Source organism: Rissa tridactyla, chromosome 6 (assembly GCF_028500815.1).
Source record: "Rissa tridactyla isolate bRisTri1 chromosome 6, bRisTri1.patW.cur.20221130, whole genome shotgun sequence".
Taxonomy (NCBI): domain Eukaryota; kingdom Metazoa; phylum Chordata; class Aves; order Charadriiformes; family Laridae; genus Rissa; species Rissa tridactyla.
This window is the reverse complement of record NC_071471.1, coordinates 15,453,661-15,473,829: the sequence shown is the minus strand read 5'-3', so window position 1 is coordinate 15,473,829 and position 20,169 is coordinate 15,453,661. Positions and strand designations below refer to the sequence as shown.

The 20,169-nt window shown below is 61.2% G+C and overlaps 2 protein-coding genes across 3 annotated transcripts in view; both read right to left on the bottom strand.

Moving 5' to 3' along the window:
* Nucleotides 1–852: 852 nt before the first annotated feature.
* Nucleotides 853–14,695, bottom strand: ETV5 (ETS variant transcription factor 5). The gene is made up of 13 exons (XM_054207103.1): nt 14,562–14,695; nt 13,961–14,098; nt 13,761–13,848; nt 13,564–13,611; nt 13,398–13,448; nt 7,954–8,083; nt 7,566–7,817; nt 5,499–5,758; nt 4,698–4,757; nt 4,159–4,227; nt 3,615–3,784; nt 2,781–2,882; nt 853–2,633 (listed from the first exon to the last, which is right to left on the bottom strand). Exons 2-13 carry the CDS (start codon nt 14,003–14,005, stop codon nt 2,412–2,414), a joined length of 1,497 nt encoding a protein of 498 aa, XP_054063078.1. The 5' UTR covers nt 14,006–14,098; nt 14,562–14,695; the 3' UTR covers nt 853–2,411.
* Nucleotides 14,696–16,792: 2,097 nt separating this feature from the next.
* The window catches only part of LOC128911850 (diacylglycerol kinase beta-like), a 28,500-nt gene continuing 25,123 nt past the window's right edge, over nt 16,793–20,169 (bottom strand). For both annotated transcript variants that reach the window (XM_054207351.1, XM_054207350.1), the window contains one exon: nt 16,793–20,061. In XM_054207351.1, coding sequence (XP_054063326.1) covers nt 19,963–20,061 — 99 coding nt within the window. In that variant the 3' untranslated portion in view covers nt 16,793–19,962. The remainder of the gene's footprint in view (nt 20,062–20,169) is intronic.

Sequence of the window (20,169 nt, the reverse complement as noted above, 5' to 3'; positions counted from 1 at the left end):
ATCGCGGCACGTAAGGACCATCCGTCTCTCCACTGCCACATCTAGGGACGGAGTTTTGTTGGGCTGTGAAAACAGCCTGCAAGAGAAGAGCCCTCAGCAGCATGGCCCCGCCACCCTGCACAGGGATGGGGCTGGGAGCCGGGGGCCACCCCAGCTCAGCCTGCTTTGACCAACTAAAATAGAGGCCAACGCGACCAGGCAGTCCTAGGGTGTTTGAGCTTTTCTCCAGCCCGTCAGGGGAAACACAGACCCTCTGACAGAGTCGAATCCTTGTGGAGCAGCCCTTGCCCTCCACCCCCATCCTGCGGCCTTTTGCAGACCCTGCTCCTCCCTGGGGATTTTTCCCAGCCTAGAAATGGGGCCAGTTAAGCAGTGGGGGACCACTGCCAGGAGCTCCTGGAGGGGCTTTCCTCACGGTGCGAACGCTGAGCGGTCCTCACCAGCTTTAGCCCCGCTTGGTGGCAGGGGGCTTGTGTTGGCAGGGGAGAGGGAAGGGGACGGAGGCAGCCGGACCCACTGGCTGAGAAACTCTTGGGAAGAGGCAATATTAAATTGCACCTTGCCGGGGAGAAGCCACCCCCATTTCAAGTGGATCCCCATGCTGGACGTGGCTTTGTGAAAGCCACGGCAGCATCCAGCCCTGGGAGCAACAGCCCCAGGGCTGGGATAAGGGCAGGGGGGCTGGGGAGAGGGCAGCCCCCACCTAGTCCCAGCTCCCGTGAAGGGCACATGGCCCTGCATGCCCTGAGCAATGGGCCATACCTTGGACCACTCCTGTTCCCACCAGCACATCCCCCCCAGCCCAGGCAGCATCCCAGGGAAAGCAGGGACCCGGGCAGCCAGGGAGGAACGGAAAGCAAGATCCTTTATTGTACATAGTACAGAATGTAATGCAGCTTTGCAGGAGATACATAGCCCTGCTGAGTAAAGATTATTTCAAATCAGTCCTCAGATTAACCCCTAGACCTGCCACACCGAGCACACGGTTAAAACCCTGTCCCCAAGGTGGGGTTCCCACGACCAAACACTCCCCACGGGTACAGGCCACTGCAGACACCGTGGGGAGAGCAACCGCGTCTACCCAGAGTTAATCTTCATACTTCCCCAAAACAAGAATGAATCAGTCAAAACCAACCAAAAAAAAAAAAAAAAATCCAACCAAAGCTAACTAAGGAAGAGAAAAAAATTTCCTATACAGCATTTACAACAAAAACATGTAGCCGGTCGGGGGGGGAGGATAGGCAGGTATGGATATATGAGTGGTGGAGGAGTGTTAGGAGGTGCAGCGGGGAGGGGGAGCTGGAGGGAAGCGGGGTGGGGGACCCCACCGTCCCTCCCCACCGCAGCCTTACAGCCCAGCTCCCAGGCCATGCCAAGCAGGGGGAGCGCAGCTGAGCCAGCGGGCGCCGGGGTTCAGCCCTGGCTCCCCGGGGAAAGAGAAATCGAGCGGTGAAATGGAGTGGACCAGATACTTCAGCAGCTGTCCTGGTGAGCCGTGGGCACCAAGGGCTCCCCGCTGCAAACGTGCCACTGGGAAAGCCGGGGGGGGGCAGCCCCAGGGGGCTCCGGGAACAGCAGCCAGGCTGCAAAAAATAGCTTTGCCTTAAAATACAAAAAAATCTACAAAAATCAGTTTAGAAACTTTTTTTTTTTTTTCCTAAAACATCCAAAAAAAAAAAAAGGGGGGGGGGGGATAGTGTCAGGGTCTCCTCCCCTGAAATGCAACCCATGGCACGCAGCCAGAGCTGGGGAGGCTTGAGGGGCAGGGAGAGGACATGGCGGCGGGGCTGGGAAACTGTTATATCAGGTTAAATCACGGGGGAGGGGCAGTCGGGAAAGAAGGCAGAAGGCTCCTCGGGGTTGGGGTAGGATGCTGCGCATATCAGCCCCGGGGTGCTGGCCCAGGCAGCCACCCCCCGCATCCCTCCTCTGTGCAAATCAAAGCCCTTTCCACCACACAAGGCAGCTACGCGGATCGCGCTCGATGCAAAGCGGATTGTCATGACAATTGGCCAGGGGGCCACGGCGGCTCAGCCCGGTCCCGGGGCACTGCTGGAGCCGTGCGCCCCCGCCGCCCCGGCAAGGAACGGGGCCAGGGTCAGAGACTGTGTCTTTAGCTCCCCGAGCCCCAAAACATCGCGCCGAGCATCGGCGCGAGGTGCCAGCCACGGGCAGTCCTATGCACTAGCCCTTGGACAGTAAGGGTGGGAATTCGGCAGCGACACACACTGGGCATTTTAGATTCCTCCAATTTGTGTGCGTGCGCACATGTGGTTTCTTGTTTGTTTTGTGTGTTTGGTTTGGTTTGTTTTTTTTTTCCTCCTTAAGAACAGCAAAAAAAATATTCTTTACAAAACCGTATTTGCCCAAAGTGGATGCGCTAGTGCTCGTGGCTCTGCCGGCTGGCCGAGTCAGTAAGCGAAGCCCTCCGCGTAGGGAAGGCTGCCGCAGGGATCCATCTCCAGGAGGTACGCCGGGCTGTCCTCAAAGTGTGTCAGCGGCACCGTCTCCTCCTCGGGCACCGGGCAGTCGGGCTCCGTCTTCAGGAAGGGACGCTGGTTGTCGGGGTAGGCCATGGAAAAGAGGGCGTCGGGGTCGCAGACAAACTTATAGACGTACCGCTCGCCGGCCACCTGCAGCAAGGAAGAGGAGGGATGAGAGGTGCCCGGCACAACCCACACTAGACCTAGCCCTGCTCCTGCCGTGCCCCAGGATGGTGGGGTGACAGTGGGGGACAGTCAAACCCTCCACCCACCCCCCTGTGACAGCGCGTCACTCGCCTTCTGCATGATGCCCTTCTCGTAGTAGTAGCGCAGGGAGCGGCTGAGCTTGTCGTAGTTCATGGCCGGCCGGTTCTTCTGGATGCCCCAGCGCCGCGCTACCTGCGGGGAGAGAGGTGGCAGCCGTCAAGGCTCCAGCCAGGGCCTGGAGCTGCATCCTCAAAGGAAATCGCAACCGAAATGTGAGGCAGGGGCTCATTCCTGGGGGTTGGAGCAGCCGGGGGTGAAAGCGTCACCGCGGTCCCGCAGCAGTTCCCCGCCTGCTGTGAGAAATGCTCCAGCTCCAAGCGCCGGCTGCCACACCACCACCACTGCCGCCAAACCGGGGGCCGAATTCAAAGACGTTTGATTAGGGGAGCCTGCCAAAAAAGCTGCTTCAAAAAACCACAATTTCCATGCACGGCGTAAGAGATATTATGGGTAATTACCCACAATGCGCAGCTCGGCGCTACAGCTGCTTTCAATTACTCCCCAAACAGCTTCTTCCTCTGTGTCACCCTCCTGCAGAGCAGCACGGCTCCAGCACAGCACCGTGCCGCCGCCGGGGACCCAGGGTGAAGAATTGGAGTGGTTTGGGAGGGAGGGAGCCGGGGCCGAGTGGAGGGTCTCGGCAAGGCACCCAAGGTGCGGCGCAGGGGCAAGGCCACCGCGGCTGGCGACGGCTGACGGCTCCAGGAGCGGAGAGCAAGACACGTGTCTCGTTCCAAGTGTCAGACTGAACTGCTGTGTTGCATGGGAAGGATCTGCCCGCCCCATCCTGCATCCCCAGGCTGCTCCCAGGCTGCAGCCCCGGCTCCAGGGCAGGACACCCCCCACCCACCCCCGCCCAAGTACCTCCTCGGGCTCAATCAGCTTGAACTCCATGCCCCGGCCGGTCCAGGCGATGAAGTGTGCATTGGCAGGGTCGTCCAGGAGGGTGACCAGGAACTGCCAGAGCTGCAGGGACCCACGGCGCTGGTAGGGAGGACCCTCACGATACAGGGTGGGCTCCTGCTTCACTTTACCTGCCCCCACCAAGACACGTCTGGTTAAACACCCCAGCTCTGCCCCTCTCCGGGCTGTGCCCCCCAGCAGGGGACACGTACAGTGACACTGAGCTCGCCCTGTGCCGGGAACCCCCCGCGCAGGATCAGGCCACACGGACGGAGAGGGGAGAGGTGCTGATGATGGCGCTGCAGGCGGGGTGAGGTGTGGGGTGGTGGTAGGGACGGGGACAAGGCACGGCAGTGATGCCAAGCGGCCGTGCGGGACGATGCTCGGCAGCTCTCAACAGCACCGCGCCAGCACAGGTTGGCCTTAACGGGCTGCAGCCCAGCCCCGAGTCTCCCTCCATGAGTCCTGGTCACCCCCCAGCCCTCCTCTGGGGCCGTACTCTTACCCTCCAGCCTCTCCGGTACCACGCACGTGTCATCAAAATACAATCTTGTGTCCTTTTCATAGGAAAATCCTAGGGGAAAAAGACCCTCCGTGAGCACAGGGCACCTCCACAACCCTGACCAGACCCATAAAAACCCAAATTTGGCCCATTCCAACACCAAGACCCCATCTCCCAGCAGCAGGAATGGCCCTATCTCCAGTTATTTTGGTGACGCCACGCTGGCTTGCCGGCTCAGCGCCACGCAGCTCTGTCCCCCGCCTCGCCCCAGGGAGCTGGAAGAACAAAAACCCTCTTAGCAGCTATATCAGGTACGTTATCCCGGATTATGTGGCGCTGCCGTGCCCTCATGGCACGCTCACAGGGGCCAGCGGCTGCGCGGCACAGGCCTTATTTCTAGCAGCGGTGCCAGTGCCGCTGGCATGCGGGCTCTCACGGGCACCGCCGTGCTCTCATGGGGGGGTTTTGGGGTGCCCGGCAGCTCTGCCTGCCCGGAGGGAGGGATGGGACGGGACGTGGCGGGGACGCTGGTGAGCACTCACCGTCATGGCTGCTGGGGAAGACGCTCCCCCGCAGGTACGAGGACTGGCAGTTAGGCACTTCTGCGAGGGAGATGAAGGCGGCGTTACGGGTGTACAGCCCGCGGGGCCCACCGGGCGCTCAGCGGCACAATCCTCCCCCGAGCACGTCACGCAGCCAAACCTGGGCATCTCCCCCCACAGCACACCCTGGGCCACCGCACCCCTCCCCAGCATCCCCCCTCCTCCCCCACGTTTTGGGGGAAAACCAGTACGATTTACAGGGAGGCAGTGACATTGAACGCGTGCAGGGAGCAAGGTTTAAGTCAGCTTGGGTTTTCATCACATTATTTGGGTCCTGCAGGAAGGGAGGCATCACTCCACCTCCCCTGCCATCTGCTCAGCCGTGCCACCCTCTATCCCGAGGTCGGGGTATTTTTAGGTCCTAAGGCGATTAGAGGATTTTTTTTCCATGATGCTGGTGGGGTCCAGCAGCCAGAAATCACAGCTGGCCCCAGGCCAGGGCTGTCGGGGGAACCGCCGGGTGCTGCAGGGCACCCCAGCCCGTGGCTATGGCACAGACCACGCCGCCTGTCACCTGGTGAACGTGTGCTCTATCCCTCCCCGCCCCCCCACACCCCGGCTTCGGAAAGGAAAGAGAGGGGGGAAGAAAAGATATCACCTACCAGGCAAGGCAGCAGCCTTGGGACCACCAGAGCCCCGGGGCTCAGCCCTGCGCCCACCGTGCTGCTGCTGCGAGCCGCTGCTGTGACCCACCCCCACCCCGGGCGTCAGCACCCGGCTGCCCCCCCGACTCACACCCACCTGAGTCGATGCAGTAGTCCCGGGGCTCCTGCTTGATGCCCATAGGGGGCTGGAAGCCATGGCCGGGGGGGCCGGGCAGGTTGGGGCCGCCATGCTCGTAGAGCGGGTCGTGGTATTCCTGCTTGAATCCCTGAGGGGGGCGGGGGGCGGTGGGGCCGAGGGGCTCCGAAAGCTGCCGGTGGTAGACGGGGCGGCTCTCCCCCGAGACCCCGGACTGCGGCGGGAAGGGGTGGCAGGGCTCAGACAGCTGCCTCTGAAACCTGGGAGGGGGTTGGGGGGGGAAGAGGGACATGGCGTGATGGAGGGGTGTCGGGGTCAGGCACGCCGCCGGCTCCCACCCCACACCGGGACCCTGTGCGGGCTCTCAGTGCCCTCAGCCCCGGGTGCTCCTGGGGTGGTTTGGGTGGCGTTGTGTCCCACCCGCAGCGGGCTGGGACAATTCCTCAGCACAGCCACCAGGTGGGGGATCCGGTGGGGTGCTGGGGAGCCCCATCCCCTTCTCCGAGCACTGGGGGCACCCCACCGGGGGAGTGGGACAGCGTGTGGGCCATCACTGCAAAGCATGATGGCAGCCCTGAGCTGCAGTGGGGATGTCTGGGTAAGAGCGAGAGAGGGAAACAAAAAAAACCCAAAAAAACCCCAAAACAACAAACAAACCTGAACCACCCCACAACAGGGAAGTCTCTGTGAAGCAGTACAATGCCCCCCCAGGGTGGGGGGCAGAGCCGTGGAGCTCGTGGGATGCTGCACCCAGGCCGGTGCTTACGCAAAGGCAAATCCACCCCGCAGCCCCAGCTGGCCGCTAATCCGCCTGCGCCGCTGGGATTAAACCTTGAACTCGGCGGCAGGGAGCACTATTTTCAGCTCCAGGGTGCTGCCGCTGCCAGCTCGAGCCCCAGCAGAGTCCATCCTGGCTGTGGAGGATTGGGGACCATCTCGAGGGGGTGCTGCTGCATCCCCTCGCCCTCCGGCACCTTGAAAGGTGATCTCAGCGCCCGGCTCCTCTTGGCCGGCCGTGCACCATTTGGCTTGGTAACCGGAGCCCTCCCAGCTGCCGGGCTGGGATTACTCCATTTCCGAGCCGTGTCCCTCTGCCCTTCCTGAATGAAACCCAAGCCCTGCGCTGGCATGGCGCTTCCCGAGGGGTCGCAGCCAGCCCCGCGCATAGCTCGAAGGTCGCCCAGAGCAGAGCCCTGCTTCGGTGGGGAGGGATGCTCGCCTGCTGCGAGCGCATCCCCAGGGTTTCCATGGTCCCACTGCGGAGCCTTTGCTAGGCTGCCACGTCCAGCCCTGTGCCCATAGGGGACACCTCACTACCAGTGACACAGCAAAGGGCACCCAGGAGGCCACGAGCAAAGCCAGAGTCGACTGTGACCTTGCCACGCTGCCTACTGATAGCACGAGCAAAGCCGGGGCAAGGGAGGGGACCAGCAAAGCCTCCAGGGATGTGGGGGTGACAAGGGACAAAGCTGCGGCTTGGAGAGGAAGCGGGGAGCAGGGTCTCTCCCTCCACAGCCCCAAAAAAACACGGGGATGCTGTGAGATGCACGGGGGAGCTAAGGACTGACCCTCAGCCTAGGGGTGCTCCGGGGCAGGACGGGGATGCCCACAGCTCCCCAGCCCGGCAGGGCTCAGCTCAGACGGCAGAAAGCTGCAGCGGGTGGGAGAGAGGAGAGCGAGAGCCCTGACTCAGCACCATCACCCGCCGCCGCAGGGACGGATGCAGCCAGCAGCCTCTGCCGCCCTCGCCTTTCCCCAGGGGGGAGGTGAAGGGTCTGCGCTGTGTCCCCGGGGCTGGAAGGAGCAGGTCCCCGTCCGCAGGGAGCTGCCTTGTGGGGAGAAAGAGACACGAGATCCCAGTGGGAAGCGGCAAGTTTTGCCGCGCTGGCTTCCATGGGCCCCCAGGCAGCAATGTCTGGCCCATGGTCTGCAACTGCAGCAAGGGGAGAGGCATCCCCCTGCCCTCCTCACGCTCTGAGACCACCCATCCATCCCACGAGGGCCAAAGTCCCCCAAAACACCTGGAAGATGCCAGCACTCGCTTAAGGGAGGGGGGGGAAGCCTTACCTGTGCTCTGCGGGGTATTGGTTTTCAGACATCATCTTTGGCATGTGCATGGGCGGGTGAGGCGGCCGCGGCACGGCGAAGGTCTGCTGCCTCTGCTCCTGCAGCGGGTGCGGGGCCGGGGCCGCCCCATGGGCAGCTGCCTGCACGGCCGGGGCCGGCGGCGGCAGGGCCGATCCCTGGTGCGCAGGAGACACCGGCGTGGCGGGCGGCGTTAATGGCTTGAACCCGGCGGGGGGCTTCCTGTCGTAGGCACTGCAGAGAGGAGAGGGGCCCGGGACTGACGGCGATGCTAACGAAGACGCCGGGCAGCGCAGGCTGACAAACACGATGAGTCCCCACGCCACGAGCCAAGGGGTCTGCGGGCAGCATCCACCCTCCCGCTACCTACCAGCAGTTGTAGAGGCACTTGTCCCCATAGCCGGTGCAGAGAGCCTGCTCGTGGCTGCAGGACGACAGCTCCGAGGAAGGGCTGTGCAGCTCCCGCTTGATCTTTGCTGGAGGTGGGGCGTGCAGGACCACTGCAACGAGACCGGGGAGGATACAGGCTCACCCGCGCGGAAGAAGGCGATGGGGGATATCACCCCTGGGAACATCCCCTTGGGTGCTCTTTGCTTGGGAACCAGGTGTCAAAATACCAACCCCGCCCCCGCCAGGAGCATCAGGCAACCAAACCACGGCAGGAGGATGCCCCAGCAGACAGAGCCGGGGTGGCAGGGCTGACTTCTGCAGGGGAGAGCAGAGCTCCCAGGGCTGGGAACAGTCCCTCTGGCCCAGGACATCGCTCATGGAACGGGAGTCGTTCCCACTGGTATCCAAGAAGGGAATGGCGCAGGGCAAGGGGGGGCAGAGCAAGGGTTGTGAGAAGGGAACCATCAGCTTGACAATAGCCACGGATGAGATGCGTGCCCCGACCGGGCCAAAAGCCGCTTGGCGAGGGGAGACGAGACCGGGCGCCGCAGGCAGCAGCCACCTCCCTGAGCCGCAGGGCGAGGAACAGCGGGGCTTGGCAGCCTGGAGCTCCAAGAGCTTGTAAGCGGGACACAGCAACCCACTCACCTTCGCAGGGGCATACCCAGCTCCCAATTAGCCAGCAAGCAGCTAAATGGGATCCACCTTCCCCCAGTTCCAAGGGGGTTCAGTCCCAGGGTCCCGCAATTTTATCAGCTCAAGTGGCAAACGTCCCATTAAACCCAAATCCTTCCCAGCCCCCCAAGCCCGCTTGCTATATATAATTTTAAACCGAATAATATATGCTTAACCTAATTCATTACTAAAAGCAGGCGCTCTAGGAAAGGGAAAGCGCCTCAGAGATCTTTACCTAAATAGTGCCTGCGGAGGAAAGCCAAGACTAATCGGAAGTGGAGTATTAGCTTCATGCAAAGCCTAAACACAGCCCAGCTACAGCAGAGAGGAGCGAATAGCTCCAGGACAACTGTTCACAGCTTGCCAGGTAATTAGCTGCTCCCCTAATTTGTCAAAACCTTTAAAGAGCTGCTGACTCCCCCCCTCCCTCTACCCCCTCCCGAAACAGCCCAGCACAGCTGGTACCAAGGGCATAAACCTCCCCCCCACCCCGAAAGGAGGATTTGAAACACGAAGCCCAGCGCTGAGGCAGCACAGCCTCCCGCCCGCCTTCCACCCGCTCCCCAGCCGGATTTAGCCCCCTCCTCCTTCTCCCCCCCCTCCCGGGGTGAGGTTTTGCCGCTCTCAGCATTTCTGGCCTTAACGGGGGGCCGGCGCGGCGGCGGCGGCAAAGCCCGGGCGCCCCACGAGCCACGGGAACGCAAAGAGGAACGGGCTTTGGAAGGGCTCCAGCTGCCTATCGCGGGCATGTTTCTCCCTAACAGGCTCCGTGTTGTTGAAGCGGGTTGTTTTTCCGCCAGCCCGTACAATGGGGTCTGGTTATTCATTGAAGGGGAGGGGCGGGGGGGGAAGAAAAGAAAAAAAAAAAAAAAAAAGGAAAAAAAAAGTCTTCAAGCAGGCACCACCCTCCATTCACAAACAATTCGGAGCGCTCCATTCATGCGGTCGGGGGAAGAGAGAAGAGGGGGGAAAAAAAAAAAAAAAGAAAAAAAAAAGGAAAAAGAAAAATTTCCCCTGAGCTTAGCTCTGCCATTCAAGAAAAGGGAAACAAGCCATAAGATCCTAACAGAGACCAGCTGGCCAAGCCCGGACTTTGTGCAACGTTTGAATTCCTTACACAAACACCACGGGGCCGGCCGGCGCTGCTCGGCAAGCGCCGCCAAGCTCACGGCTGGCCGGGGCGGCGAGGCCGGAGCACCCAGCAGTGGGGGCTGAGGGGGCCACAGAGGTCGGTGGTGGGCTCTCGGGGGTTTTGGGTCCCCGGGAGCGAACGGCCGGGCAGGGAGAGGGGAAGGCTGCAGGAGGGTTCCCAGGGAAGGGGATGCTCTGCCCCGGCGCCCAAACGCCTCAAAGGCACATTGGGTGCGTGAGCGCTTCTAACCTTTCCGGTCCTGCGCTCGGAACTGTAATTATAAGCTAAAAAAAAATATAAAAATAGGCAGAGGAAGCAGCTTAACTATAGATGGGGCCAGTGAACACGCCTCAGCACACCCGCGCTGGGACTGAGCCACGGGAGCGGCGAGAGCACCCATGGGTGCCTGACAGCCCCTCTCTGGGCAGCGTTAGCGCCTGGGGATGGATGGACCCTGGGGAGGCCAGCAAGGGGACCAGCCACGTGTGCCACTGCTGTGCCCGGCTGGCAAGGCAGCCCAACCGGGAGGGGAAGATGGGGGGTCTCAGGTGTACACACACCCCTCCTCTTCCCCCAGTGCCGTACCGCCAGCCAAGCCGGAGATGCCCCAAACGTCAACCTTCAGCCAAGACATCCCCTGTGGGAAAGGTGACACCCCAAAGCCATTCGGGGCCTTGAATCCCTTGGTGGGGGGACAGGGCAGGTTGTTCCCAACCATCAGCATGAGGGGACTTCTAAGAGGCTGAGCCTGAAGGATGCTGGCTTTCCCTGTGGCACCCACTGTCCGAGCCATGAGGAAGGTGACCAAACCACCATTTCCAGCCCGGCCACCAGCTTGGGACCTTGGCACCCACTCAAGCCGTCACCTGGGAGCCGAGCTCCATGCCTGCCCTTCCATCCCCCAGCGTTACAGGACGCACCCAAGGTCACACCAGGAGAGGAGCCAGAAATAGAAGCCAGGCTCTTGCTTTCCTTTGTTTAAACAACCCTTCCTCAGAAACAAACCTCCTGCTTTCATTTTGGTGTGTAAGAAACCCCGCTCTGCACCCTGCCCGTGGCTTTAGCCACGTGCCGCCCATCCAGGGGCCCACAAGTTCCCAGGGAGCAAACCCCTGCAAAAGACAAAGCCTCTCGCGGTGCCTGATCTCCCCAGCACGACCCCATCGCTCCCCAGTTATTTAAATGACCAATCGTGATATAACATTGTACGTATACCCTCTACCCCAGGACCGTGCCACCGGCGAGCCTGCACCTACGCCAGGCCAGGGACGCGGCGCGAAGGCCAGTGGGGTGAGCTCTGCGGGAGTCACCCACGGCCTCCTTGCCTTCCCGGGAGGATCTGCCGCTTCTCCGGGTAGCTTAAAAGCACTGAATCCGGCCTCTTGCTGCTTGGTGCAGGGTGCTGGGAAAAAACGCATCCCTTATTCGGGGGAACCCTGCTTTCCCCATCCCCACGGTGGGATTTCCTCCCCAGCGCAGCGACCTGCTGCCCTCCAGCACCTTACGGCACTTTGCTGCCAAACCCCAACTTTATTTAAGCCTGTGTCTGCCAGGGACCTCGGCTACAAAATCAGGAACAGCAAACAGGCAGCAGCCGAGCTGCTGGCAGCTGCCGCGCGATGAGGGTTTTTCAGCAAGGCAAGAACGACGCTGCAGTTTTGAGCATCTCCGAGACTCAAGATGGCACACGTGGGAGCGTTCCCCACAGCAACAGGGTCAAAACTGAGCCCGGTTTGTCCCTTTTTCGCTGCTGTGCCGAGAAAGCTTGGCCCTGGGAACACCAAGGCCACGCAGCAGGAGACGGAGCTGGTTCGCTCGGGATAAGAGAGAGCAGCAGCTTCCTCAGAGAAAAGGCAAGGAGCTACACAACTGCAGCAACCAAGTCTAAGGCATGCCCACAAACATCCATACAGACTAGGGAAGGACTTACCTTCCCCCAGGAGCTAACAGACACCGAACCCCAATGGGATCCCCAGCCCGGGAAAGGAACACCTAGCAAAACCCAGGCACAGGGGGGAGGCTGCACCAGATTCGTCCCTCTCTTCTTTCCTACACCACGTGCTTCAAAACGAGAGTGAAATGAGAAGACGGGGCCAGAAAGCTTGTAAGCTAGAGACTCTCGTCTCTTTCAATGCTTTCCAGTACTGGTGCGGAAGAGCCGGGCTCCCCATCTCCCTCCACCCGGTCCGAGCCCCCCAGCCAGCACAGCCCTCTGCACGCCAGCGAGGGAAACCTTTGCTTTCCCTCCCCAGGAAAGTTAAGGAAAGTTATTATAGCGGGGAGTCACACAGGGAGATCTCCTTCCAAGTGACAAAGTTGGTTCAACACCAGGTCTGCAGAGGCCGAGCAGGTCAGGAGAAAATTTAAAAGTCTTGACCAAATGCCTTTTTTATTTTCTTCTTCCTTTCTTTCTTTCTTTCCCTACTTCGCCCTGAAAAAGTTCGTCTCTTTTGAGCTCTTCAGGTTACAAGGAAACAAGAGACTGCCAAAAGGCACTGGAAACAGCTTCAGCTCTAAGAGCCACCCTCCCACGCACGCTGCAGTTTCTACCGCTCCAAGCAAGAGCTGCCGGGCTGCGCTAGGATGTCAACAGCCAGTTGTGTTTCTGACTCTGGGCTCGCCTTTTATCTCAGGGGAGACAAGGGAAAAAAGTGCATCTGAAACTCGGGCTGTCTGGAACAGTTTAATGGCAAGCTTCCCACTCAGAAGTAATCAAAGAGCAATAATTAACATGCGTTTACTGTAGGAGAAGATACCCTTGCTGCATGCTGTGACAAAGCTGGAATGAAAAAATCTGTTCGACTGCAGGCTAAATTTGATTTCCTTTAAGTTCTATAGCTGTCTGGCTCAGCAGCAAAACCCAGCCACCAACACTAAGCTACTACTTCTGTTTGCCAGGTAACGACTCAAAACATCCTGATCCCCACCCCCCACCCCCCCGCCCCCCCCTGCTTCCCCTCCAACCGAGCCTTCAACGCCAGGAGAGCCAGCGCCCGGATCGCCGTGCAACCACCACACGCCATTAACCAGCCCCTGCCCTCGCCGCTAACCCGTTCCGGCAACGAACCACGGCTCAGAACCAACTCTCGCTCTTATGCAATTCAAGAGGGACTGCATTTTCACTGGCCTCCTTTTAAACATGCTTGCTTGCCAGTAATTAATGCTGCTTAAAGCGGCTCAAGTTTCACCGCTCAGGTCCGCTCTTGCCAACAGCGCTGGGCCAGGACTGTAAAAAGCTCCAGAAACTGCAGAGATTGTGGCTAACCCAGGAGCCCAGCACGGGCTCTCGCATCCACTTGAAAAGGAAAAGGAGCATTTATGACCAAATCAACGTTACTATGAACAAGCAGCGAGTCTCAGAGGAGCCCAGAGATCAGTTAGAGCTATTTCCATGCGTTTGGTTATAATTTTCCCCATTTACAAAAGACAGGGCATTGCAAGTCTCATCTCGATGAGCCCAAACCACACGTGCTTTCTCCCAAAAGTCCGTGATTTCACAGTTTCAGCCCCAGCAACAACTGCCGTGCCAAGGAAGCGGCTTCACACCCAGCGCCAGGTTTTGCACAGGCACCCAAACACTTTCCCCCTGGAGAACAAAACCCAGAACAATCACTTACAGTTGTCAGACTGGAAATCTGGGACAAATTGTTCATCATCGGGGACCTGAGCTAAAAAAACAAAACAAAACCAAAAAAAAAAGTGGGTTTATGGCATTTTCAGTTCTCAAAAATAAAACACTCACAGAGAGATTTTACACAGAAAAAGGCGGAGGTGAAGACTTGCCTTCAGCTAGCCAGGCCTCTTGGAGCTGGCTGAGATCCTGGAAGAGCTCTGGAACAGAGTGAAAGACTCATGCACTCCACAGCAGAATAAATAAAACTGCCATTATTTGCAGGATTATTTCTAAACCGACGAACGCGAGGAGAGCGGTCTCGCGGGGCCACAGCAAGGGCACGGCCGCCCGGGCGAGCCCTGCCTACCTTCCGAGTCGTGGGCCAGGTCGGTCTCCAAAAATTTCCTTTTCCTATCGGACCCCGGCCTGCCTCGGCCCTCCTCTGCGCAGGACTTCTGCAAGGAGCGGGGCGAGAGCCTGTCGGGAGGGTGGCAGCCCCCAAGGACGGGGTGTCCCCAAGGATGGGGCGACCCCCAAGGACAGGGGGAGGGGGCAGGGCAAACTTACCCCGGGGCCCATGAAGGGAACCTGCTGGTCGTAGAAGCCGTCCATGGTGCGGGGGAGGCGGGCAGTGCCCCCGGCCCGCTCAGCATCGACGCCGGCCGGGGAAGGGGGGTCCCCGCCTGGGCTCCGGCAGGTGCGCGGCTGGGGGGTGCAGGGCGGGGGGGGGGGGGGGGGGGTGTCAGGATCAGGCCCTGGCCCCTGCCGCTCCTGCCGTGGCGGGTCGCAGCCCCCCGGCTCGTGATGTCACCCAATTTCTATAGAAACGGCCGTGACATCACGCGCCGTGGGAGCGGGAGGAGGGAGAGCGGCAGGCCGGGCCGGCGCCGCGCACGCCTCGCCTCGCCCCCCCGCCTCCCTTCGCTTCGCTTCGCCTCCCTCCGCCCCTGCCGGTGCTCGGCGCTGCAGAGCCGCGCCGCCGCCGGGCCCGTTCCCACGCCGCCCCGCGCGCCCCATTCATAAACTCCTCCTCCCCCGCGCGCGCGCGCGCTCCCGCGCTCTCCCTGCCGCCCCCCCCACCCCGCCCCGCCATTCACGCCGCGCGGCCCGCGCCATTCATAAACACCGCCCCCGCCCCGCGCTGCCCCGCCGCCAGGCCCCCGCGTACCCGGCCGGGGCGCCGCGGGCTGAGCCGCCGCGGGGGGAGCCGTGAGGGGGAGCCGGGGAAGGCGCCGCTCCGCGCCCGGACTCCGCGCTGCCGCTCCGCACCCTCCCAGCGCCCGCAGCCCCCAGCCAGCGGCCTCCGCGCGCCCCGCCCCGCGCCGCTTGTTTACCCTCCGCGCCGCCCAATGGCGAGCCGCCGCTCGGCCGTCCGCGCCGTCTGATTGGCTGCGGCGCCGCGGCGCGCCCGCCCGCGCGCCGCTCCGCCGAGCACCATTGAGGCCGGCTGGGTGGGCGGGGGCGGCAGCAGCCAATGGGCGCCGCTATATTTGCATGCCTCCGCCCAGAGCGTTTTTCATTCATAAAAAAATAGAAGGGGGAAGAGGCTGGCGGGTGGGGCTGGGGCAGCGCAGGATTTAAAGGGGCCGCGGCCTCCTCCAGGAGGGGGGCTGGGGGAGTTAACGGGCGGCCTTGGGGAGTTGGGAGGACTGCCCGGGGGGCCGGATCGGGATCGGGGGGACACACACCTGCTCCCTGCATGCCGTGCCCAAGAACCTGCCGCAGCGCAAGCTCTGCAGACGGGATGGACTTTGGGCCTTGCATGCCATGGGGTCCTCACTGCACAGGCCGTGGGGGTCCCCCCTGCTTTCTCGGAGGTGGCTTTGCACCAGCGGGGCGGTGTCATACGGGTCCCCCTGCCAGCCCGGGGGTAACCCACGCCTGAGTGCTGGCTTTGGCAGCCTGTCCCCTGCAGGCACCCTGGAGGCTGGTTTGCCTTTGGGAAGGGCTCTTTGGAGGAGGCCAGAGGGAATATAGTTCCCGTGTGGGGGGAGCTTTGGGGCTGCCCTGGCCACGGATCCCCCCAGGCGGGTTCATGCTCACAAGCCCTTGCAGGACTGCAAATAGCTCAGAGGATCGGGAATGAGCTTAGGACAAAGCCATGCTGCTGGGGGCCTGCCAAGCCCCCACCCCGGCAGCGCTCTTGCAAGTGCCTCAGTTTCTCCATCTGTAACTGACGGTGGGGAGACCCACCACAGAGACCTGCCCGCTGGCCACTCATGGAGGACGCAGCAGGTTGCAGGTTGCACAGGTTACATGAAATGTGTGGAGGTCTCACGTTGTTGTGGAGTGAGGCTCGGAAATTATTTCTGGAAAAGGGGAAAACAAGGGACTGTGCTCAGTTAAATGTTGCCCTTCTCAGCTTGGGAAGGAGAGGAGACTTCTGCTCAGACCTTGGGAAGACGCCCAGGGGTTAGGAAACCTGTTGGGATGGGGTTGTCCTCACCATTTTGAAATGCTTAGCCTCAGGTCATGGGCTTGCGGGTATCCTGGGAGAGCTGCCCAGCATGTCTCTGGGCTGCTGGTGGGAATTTGTTGATTTTGGGGGACTGATGAGTTTCCAGAGTCTTCCAGGGCCACCACCATCCCCCAGGTCTGGCGCTGGTAATGGCAGGTAGCTTGTCTCCCATTGTATCCTGGGTGAAAAGGCAGGGGGGCTGCCAGGATACACTGCCCACCAGGTGCCTGCGTGCTGGGAGAGGAAGCACGCAGAGGGCACGGGGTGTCCTTGCTGTCCAGGGAGCACTCCTGGGGGGCTCTGCAAGCGCTGGCAACTCTCACTTCCCCTCTGCCATTACGATTAAATCACCGCTGGTAAAATTAGCAGATGACACACGAATGGGTGGGCGGCAAAACCTGGGCTGGGGAGCAAGGCGGACTGCTGGGGACAAGCCGGGTCATCGCAGAGCTGGGCACAACCAGCAACCCAAGGTATCAGTGGGCCCGCACCGGCTGGGGGCTTCTCAGCACCCCTGGGCCTCTTGCTGCCACCCGTCACAGGGAGAAGCGATGGGGGCCGAGCACAGTCATGGGGCTGGCGGGTGGGCGGCTGCAGGGATGCGCTGGGAAGAGCCGAAGCCCCTGGAGAGCCAGGGCTGGGAGGGGGGATGGCAACCGGCACCTGCTAAATTTAGAGCCCGCTCAGGAAAAAAAAAATGAAAAAAAAATTGCAGGCTCCAAATTTAGCTGGTTGCAGCTCCTGCTCCATCGCTCTGCTGCTGACAACACCCCTTCAGTCCCAGTGCCCCGAATCGGGCACCTCTCGTTGGAGTCCCCAGAGATGGGGACCCTGCGCCTGGCCAGGAATCGGGGAACCCCAGCGCACCCCAGGACCAGCTGAGTATTTCATCACCATCTTTATTTGAGGCAAGCCCACAGCAGTCCAGGTGTACACGGCAACACGCGCTACGCTACGGACGCCATTTCCATGCAGGCAACCACGGCGACGCACACAGTGGGAGGACGGGGCTGGTGGCAGGCTGGGGATCCCATGGGAATAGGGTGTCCCAGCTCTTGGGGGTCCCCCAGCATGGCGCCGGCTTGGTGGGGCACTGGCACGCTGGCCCCGGTGCCTGGGGAGTGTTTGGGGGGCTCCCGCTCCATCCCACGGCCTTTGGGGGACAAACAGGGCTGAGCGGGGAGACACCGAGGCGGGGTGGGGCAGGGGGGTTCAGAGCCTTGCATGCCCCTCGGCTGCATGGCGTGTTCCTCCCTGGAGCAGGGGACAACCGGGCTGGCACCCCAGCCCCTGTGGGTCCCCTCCTGGGCTGAAGACCTTTGCACCATTGGACTAAGGAGGTCGTTAGCTGCCAGGCCCATCGAACCATGGCTTTGGCATGGGGGGAGCAGACTGAAGCTGTGTCCCCCGGCGGGGGGATGGCAGGGACCATCTCACTGATCATCACAAGGGGATGGCTCCATTGGAGCCCGTCACTCTTGGCAGAGCAGTGATGGCGTGTCATTGCCCTGCCAGCCCGGGGTGGTGGCCCTGGGCTTTCCATGCCCTACAAGACACGCGTCTGCGTGCTCCTCCCAGACCTCGCCCGGCTTTGGGCTCAAACGTGGGGCTGGTGGCTCTGCTGGCGGGGTGGGCATGGGCACGGGCATGGGCACGGGCACCCGCTTGCTTTCTTCAGCTCCACCGGCACCGGCAGCAAACCACAGCAGAGACCCGAGCACTGCTCTTTGCCCGGAGCCCAGCAAACTGTGACCGGGTGCAAGGAGCAGGTCTGTGGTGAAAACCAAACCATTGCTAATTCCATACAGGCACTTTCTGACCAGAGCCCTGGGATAAAACACTGGACCAAGGCCGAGCGGGCAGGGAAATGGAGCCAAACCTGCTGCTGTAAACACCACTGACCTTGTGTGTTGATATCAAACCCATCGCCGCACCTGCCGGCAAAGCTCTGGAGACGGTTGAGGTTTTTTTTTTCTTTCCCTCTCCCCAGGCGCGGGGGCTGCAGGGCACAGAGGCCACCAGGGAGGACTGGGGAAACGGAGGCCACTGGTCCATGGGACCTGGGGTTTATTTGGCGTAGCTCCCGTACGCTTTCACCTGGCTACTCATTAACGGGCGCCCGGGCTGATGAGGAGGAGGAGGGTGGATTTGTGCACCGCAGGTGGAGTGTGCCCCTGTACGCAGGTCACGGCTTCGGCGAGCTGTGGCAACCTCAGTGCCAGCTGGCCGGGCCTGTGCTTGCTCCCACTTGCTCCGTGGCACAGGGTCCCCTTCCTCATGGCTTCTGGGCTGCTGCTGGCACTTTCCCAGTTCACTCTCACCCTGCCCAGTGCTGGCACCAAGGGCAGGAGGACAAGGAGCTGCAGCAGCCCCCCAGAGCCCCCTCCTGTGCCCCAGCGGAGAGGGACAAGTGGGCTGGAGCCCGGCTGGGGCTCCCTTGGGGCACCGCCACCTCCTCGCATGCCAGCAGAGCCCCACATTTCTGGCTGCTACCAGAAATGGCCCTGAGCTCAAGCTCGAACGGGCACACAACAGCACTGTCCCTCTCCGCTGGGGAGGGACACTGTTCAGCTCACTGTTCACTCTGAAACGTAATGATGGCAGCACCCTCTGCACTGCCAGGGGGGATGCTATTGAATGGGGACCCGCAGCATGAGGAGGGACTGGGTGCTGGGTCACTGGGGAGGACAGGGTGGCTTCTCACAGCCAGGGGTCCCTGTCCTGTGGCATGGGCATAGCAGGGACAAGCAACAGTTTTCCTGCCTGCAGCAACATCCATGGGGCACACGCCACTCCCGGCTTCCTGCCAGCACCACGGGGGCCTCCGCCAGACCTGAGGGAGCTGCCTGGGGAGCGGGGCCTGATTCTGGAGCCAGCGTCCCACCACACAGGGCCACCAGAGGAGGCAGTGGGTGCCTGCAGAAGTAACCAGCAGCCCTTCCTGTGGGCCAGTTCTGCCAGCTGCCGGCTCCTGGGAATGCCGTGAAGCGGGGCACACATTGAGACAACCGTCTCCTCCAAGCATTCATCCGTTTTCTGGTTGCATCCCGGGGAGAAGCTGCATCCCATGCTCTGGTGGGGGACACGTGGGTGATGCCACCGAAACCTGCCCGTGCATATCGGAGGCAGCACTGATGCCACTGGGAGAGCATGAGCCTGGCAAAGCACATGAGGAGACGTGTGAAAAGGCGAGGGGGACACTTCCAGGTGAGAAGAGTTTCTGGACGTGTGTCCCCAGCCCCTGGGCACAGGCTGGCAGGCTTTAGGAGAGAGGAAAGTCCACATGGAAGGAGATGCCGTGGGGGACGGCCAGCAGAGAAGGGAGGAGGCGTTCGCGTCCAACCTGGGCTCATAAAAAGAAGGTGACCCCCCCCCCCAAGTTCACTAAATAAATACATAAATATGACTACGAGGCCCAGAGCCAGGATGCGGGAGTTTCCCAGGGTCAGCAGCTCCTCCCAAAATCCCATTTTTGCCGTTTCCATGTCCAAAGATGGTCTCTTCCCGTCTACCCTGCACTTGTCCCCACAGCCCAGGCACTGCCTGTCCCCAGACTGTCCCATGCCTCGTGGCTCCCAGGGCTAGCAGCGAAGGCTTAAAACCTGTCCCAGAAGCACTAGCCGAAGGCATGGCAAAGACCGTCTCCTCTAGGCTAAGAAAATAAATAACTTCTCCAATGTGCAAGGGTTGGTGGACAGAAAGCCAGTGCAGCAAAACATTGAGTGTCCTTCAAGAGGATTAAAAATAAATAAGTGAAGCTTGGCGTTTTCTCAGGAGCGCGCTCGTTTGCAGCTCTGCCGGGGCGGGCGGAAGAGGGGAGGGTGTTATTTAAATAAAGGGAAAAAAACCCAGTCCTAGCGCTGGCAAACGCGCTCCCCGTGCGTCGGCCTGCCTTTGCCCACCGCTTCCATCCCCCCCTGGAGAAGACGCTTGTGGTTTTTGGGAAGGAGCCTCCAGCACCTTCCTACAACAAATCATCCCCGCTGGGCTTGGGGTGGGGTAGGCTGTGTGTTTTCTCTCCCCGCACGTTGAACGTGGATTTGGGGACCCCCACAGCAGGCGGGTGTCCAGGACGCCGGGTGCCTCTGCGCCGCGGCTCCTTGCGCCCTGCTTAATCTCGAGTTCGGTTTCTCCTCTTCAGGAAGAAGAAGCTGCTCTTCTGGGGAGGGCCCAGCAGCATCGGCACTTGGCTTTTATGTGTAATTTTTACCTGAAAAGAAGTGCAGAACCCAGCTCAGTGAGGGGCTCTCAGGATCTGAGTCCGCCTAGGCCACCCCTAGCCTGGGGACTCCAGGCAGCGACCCAAGGAAGCCCGGCG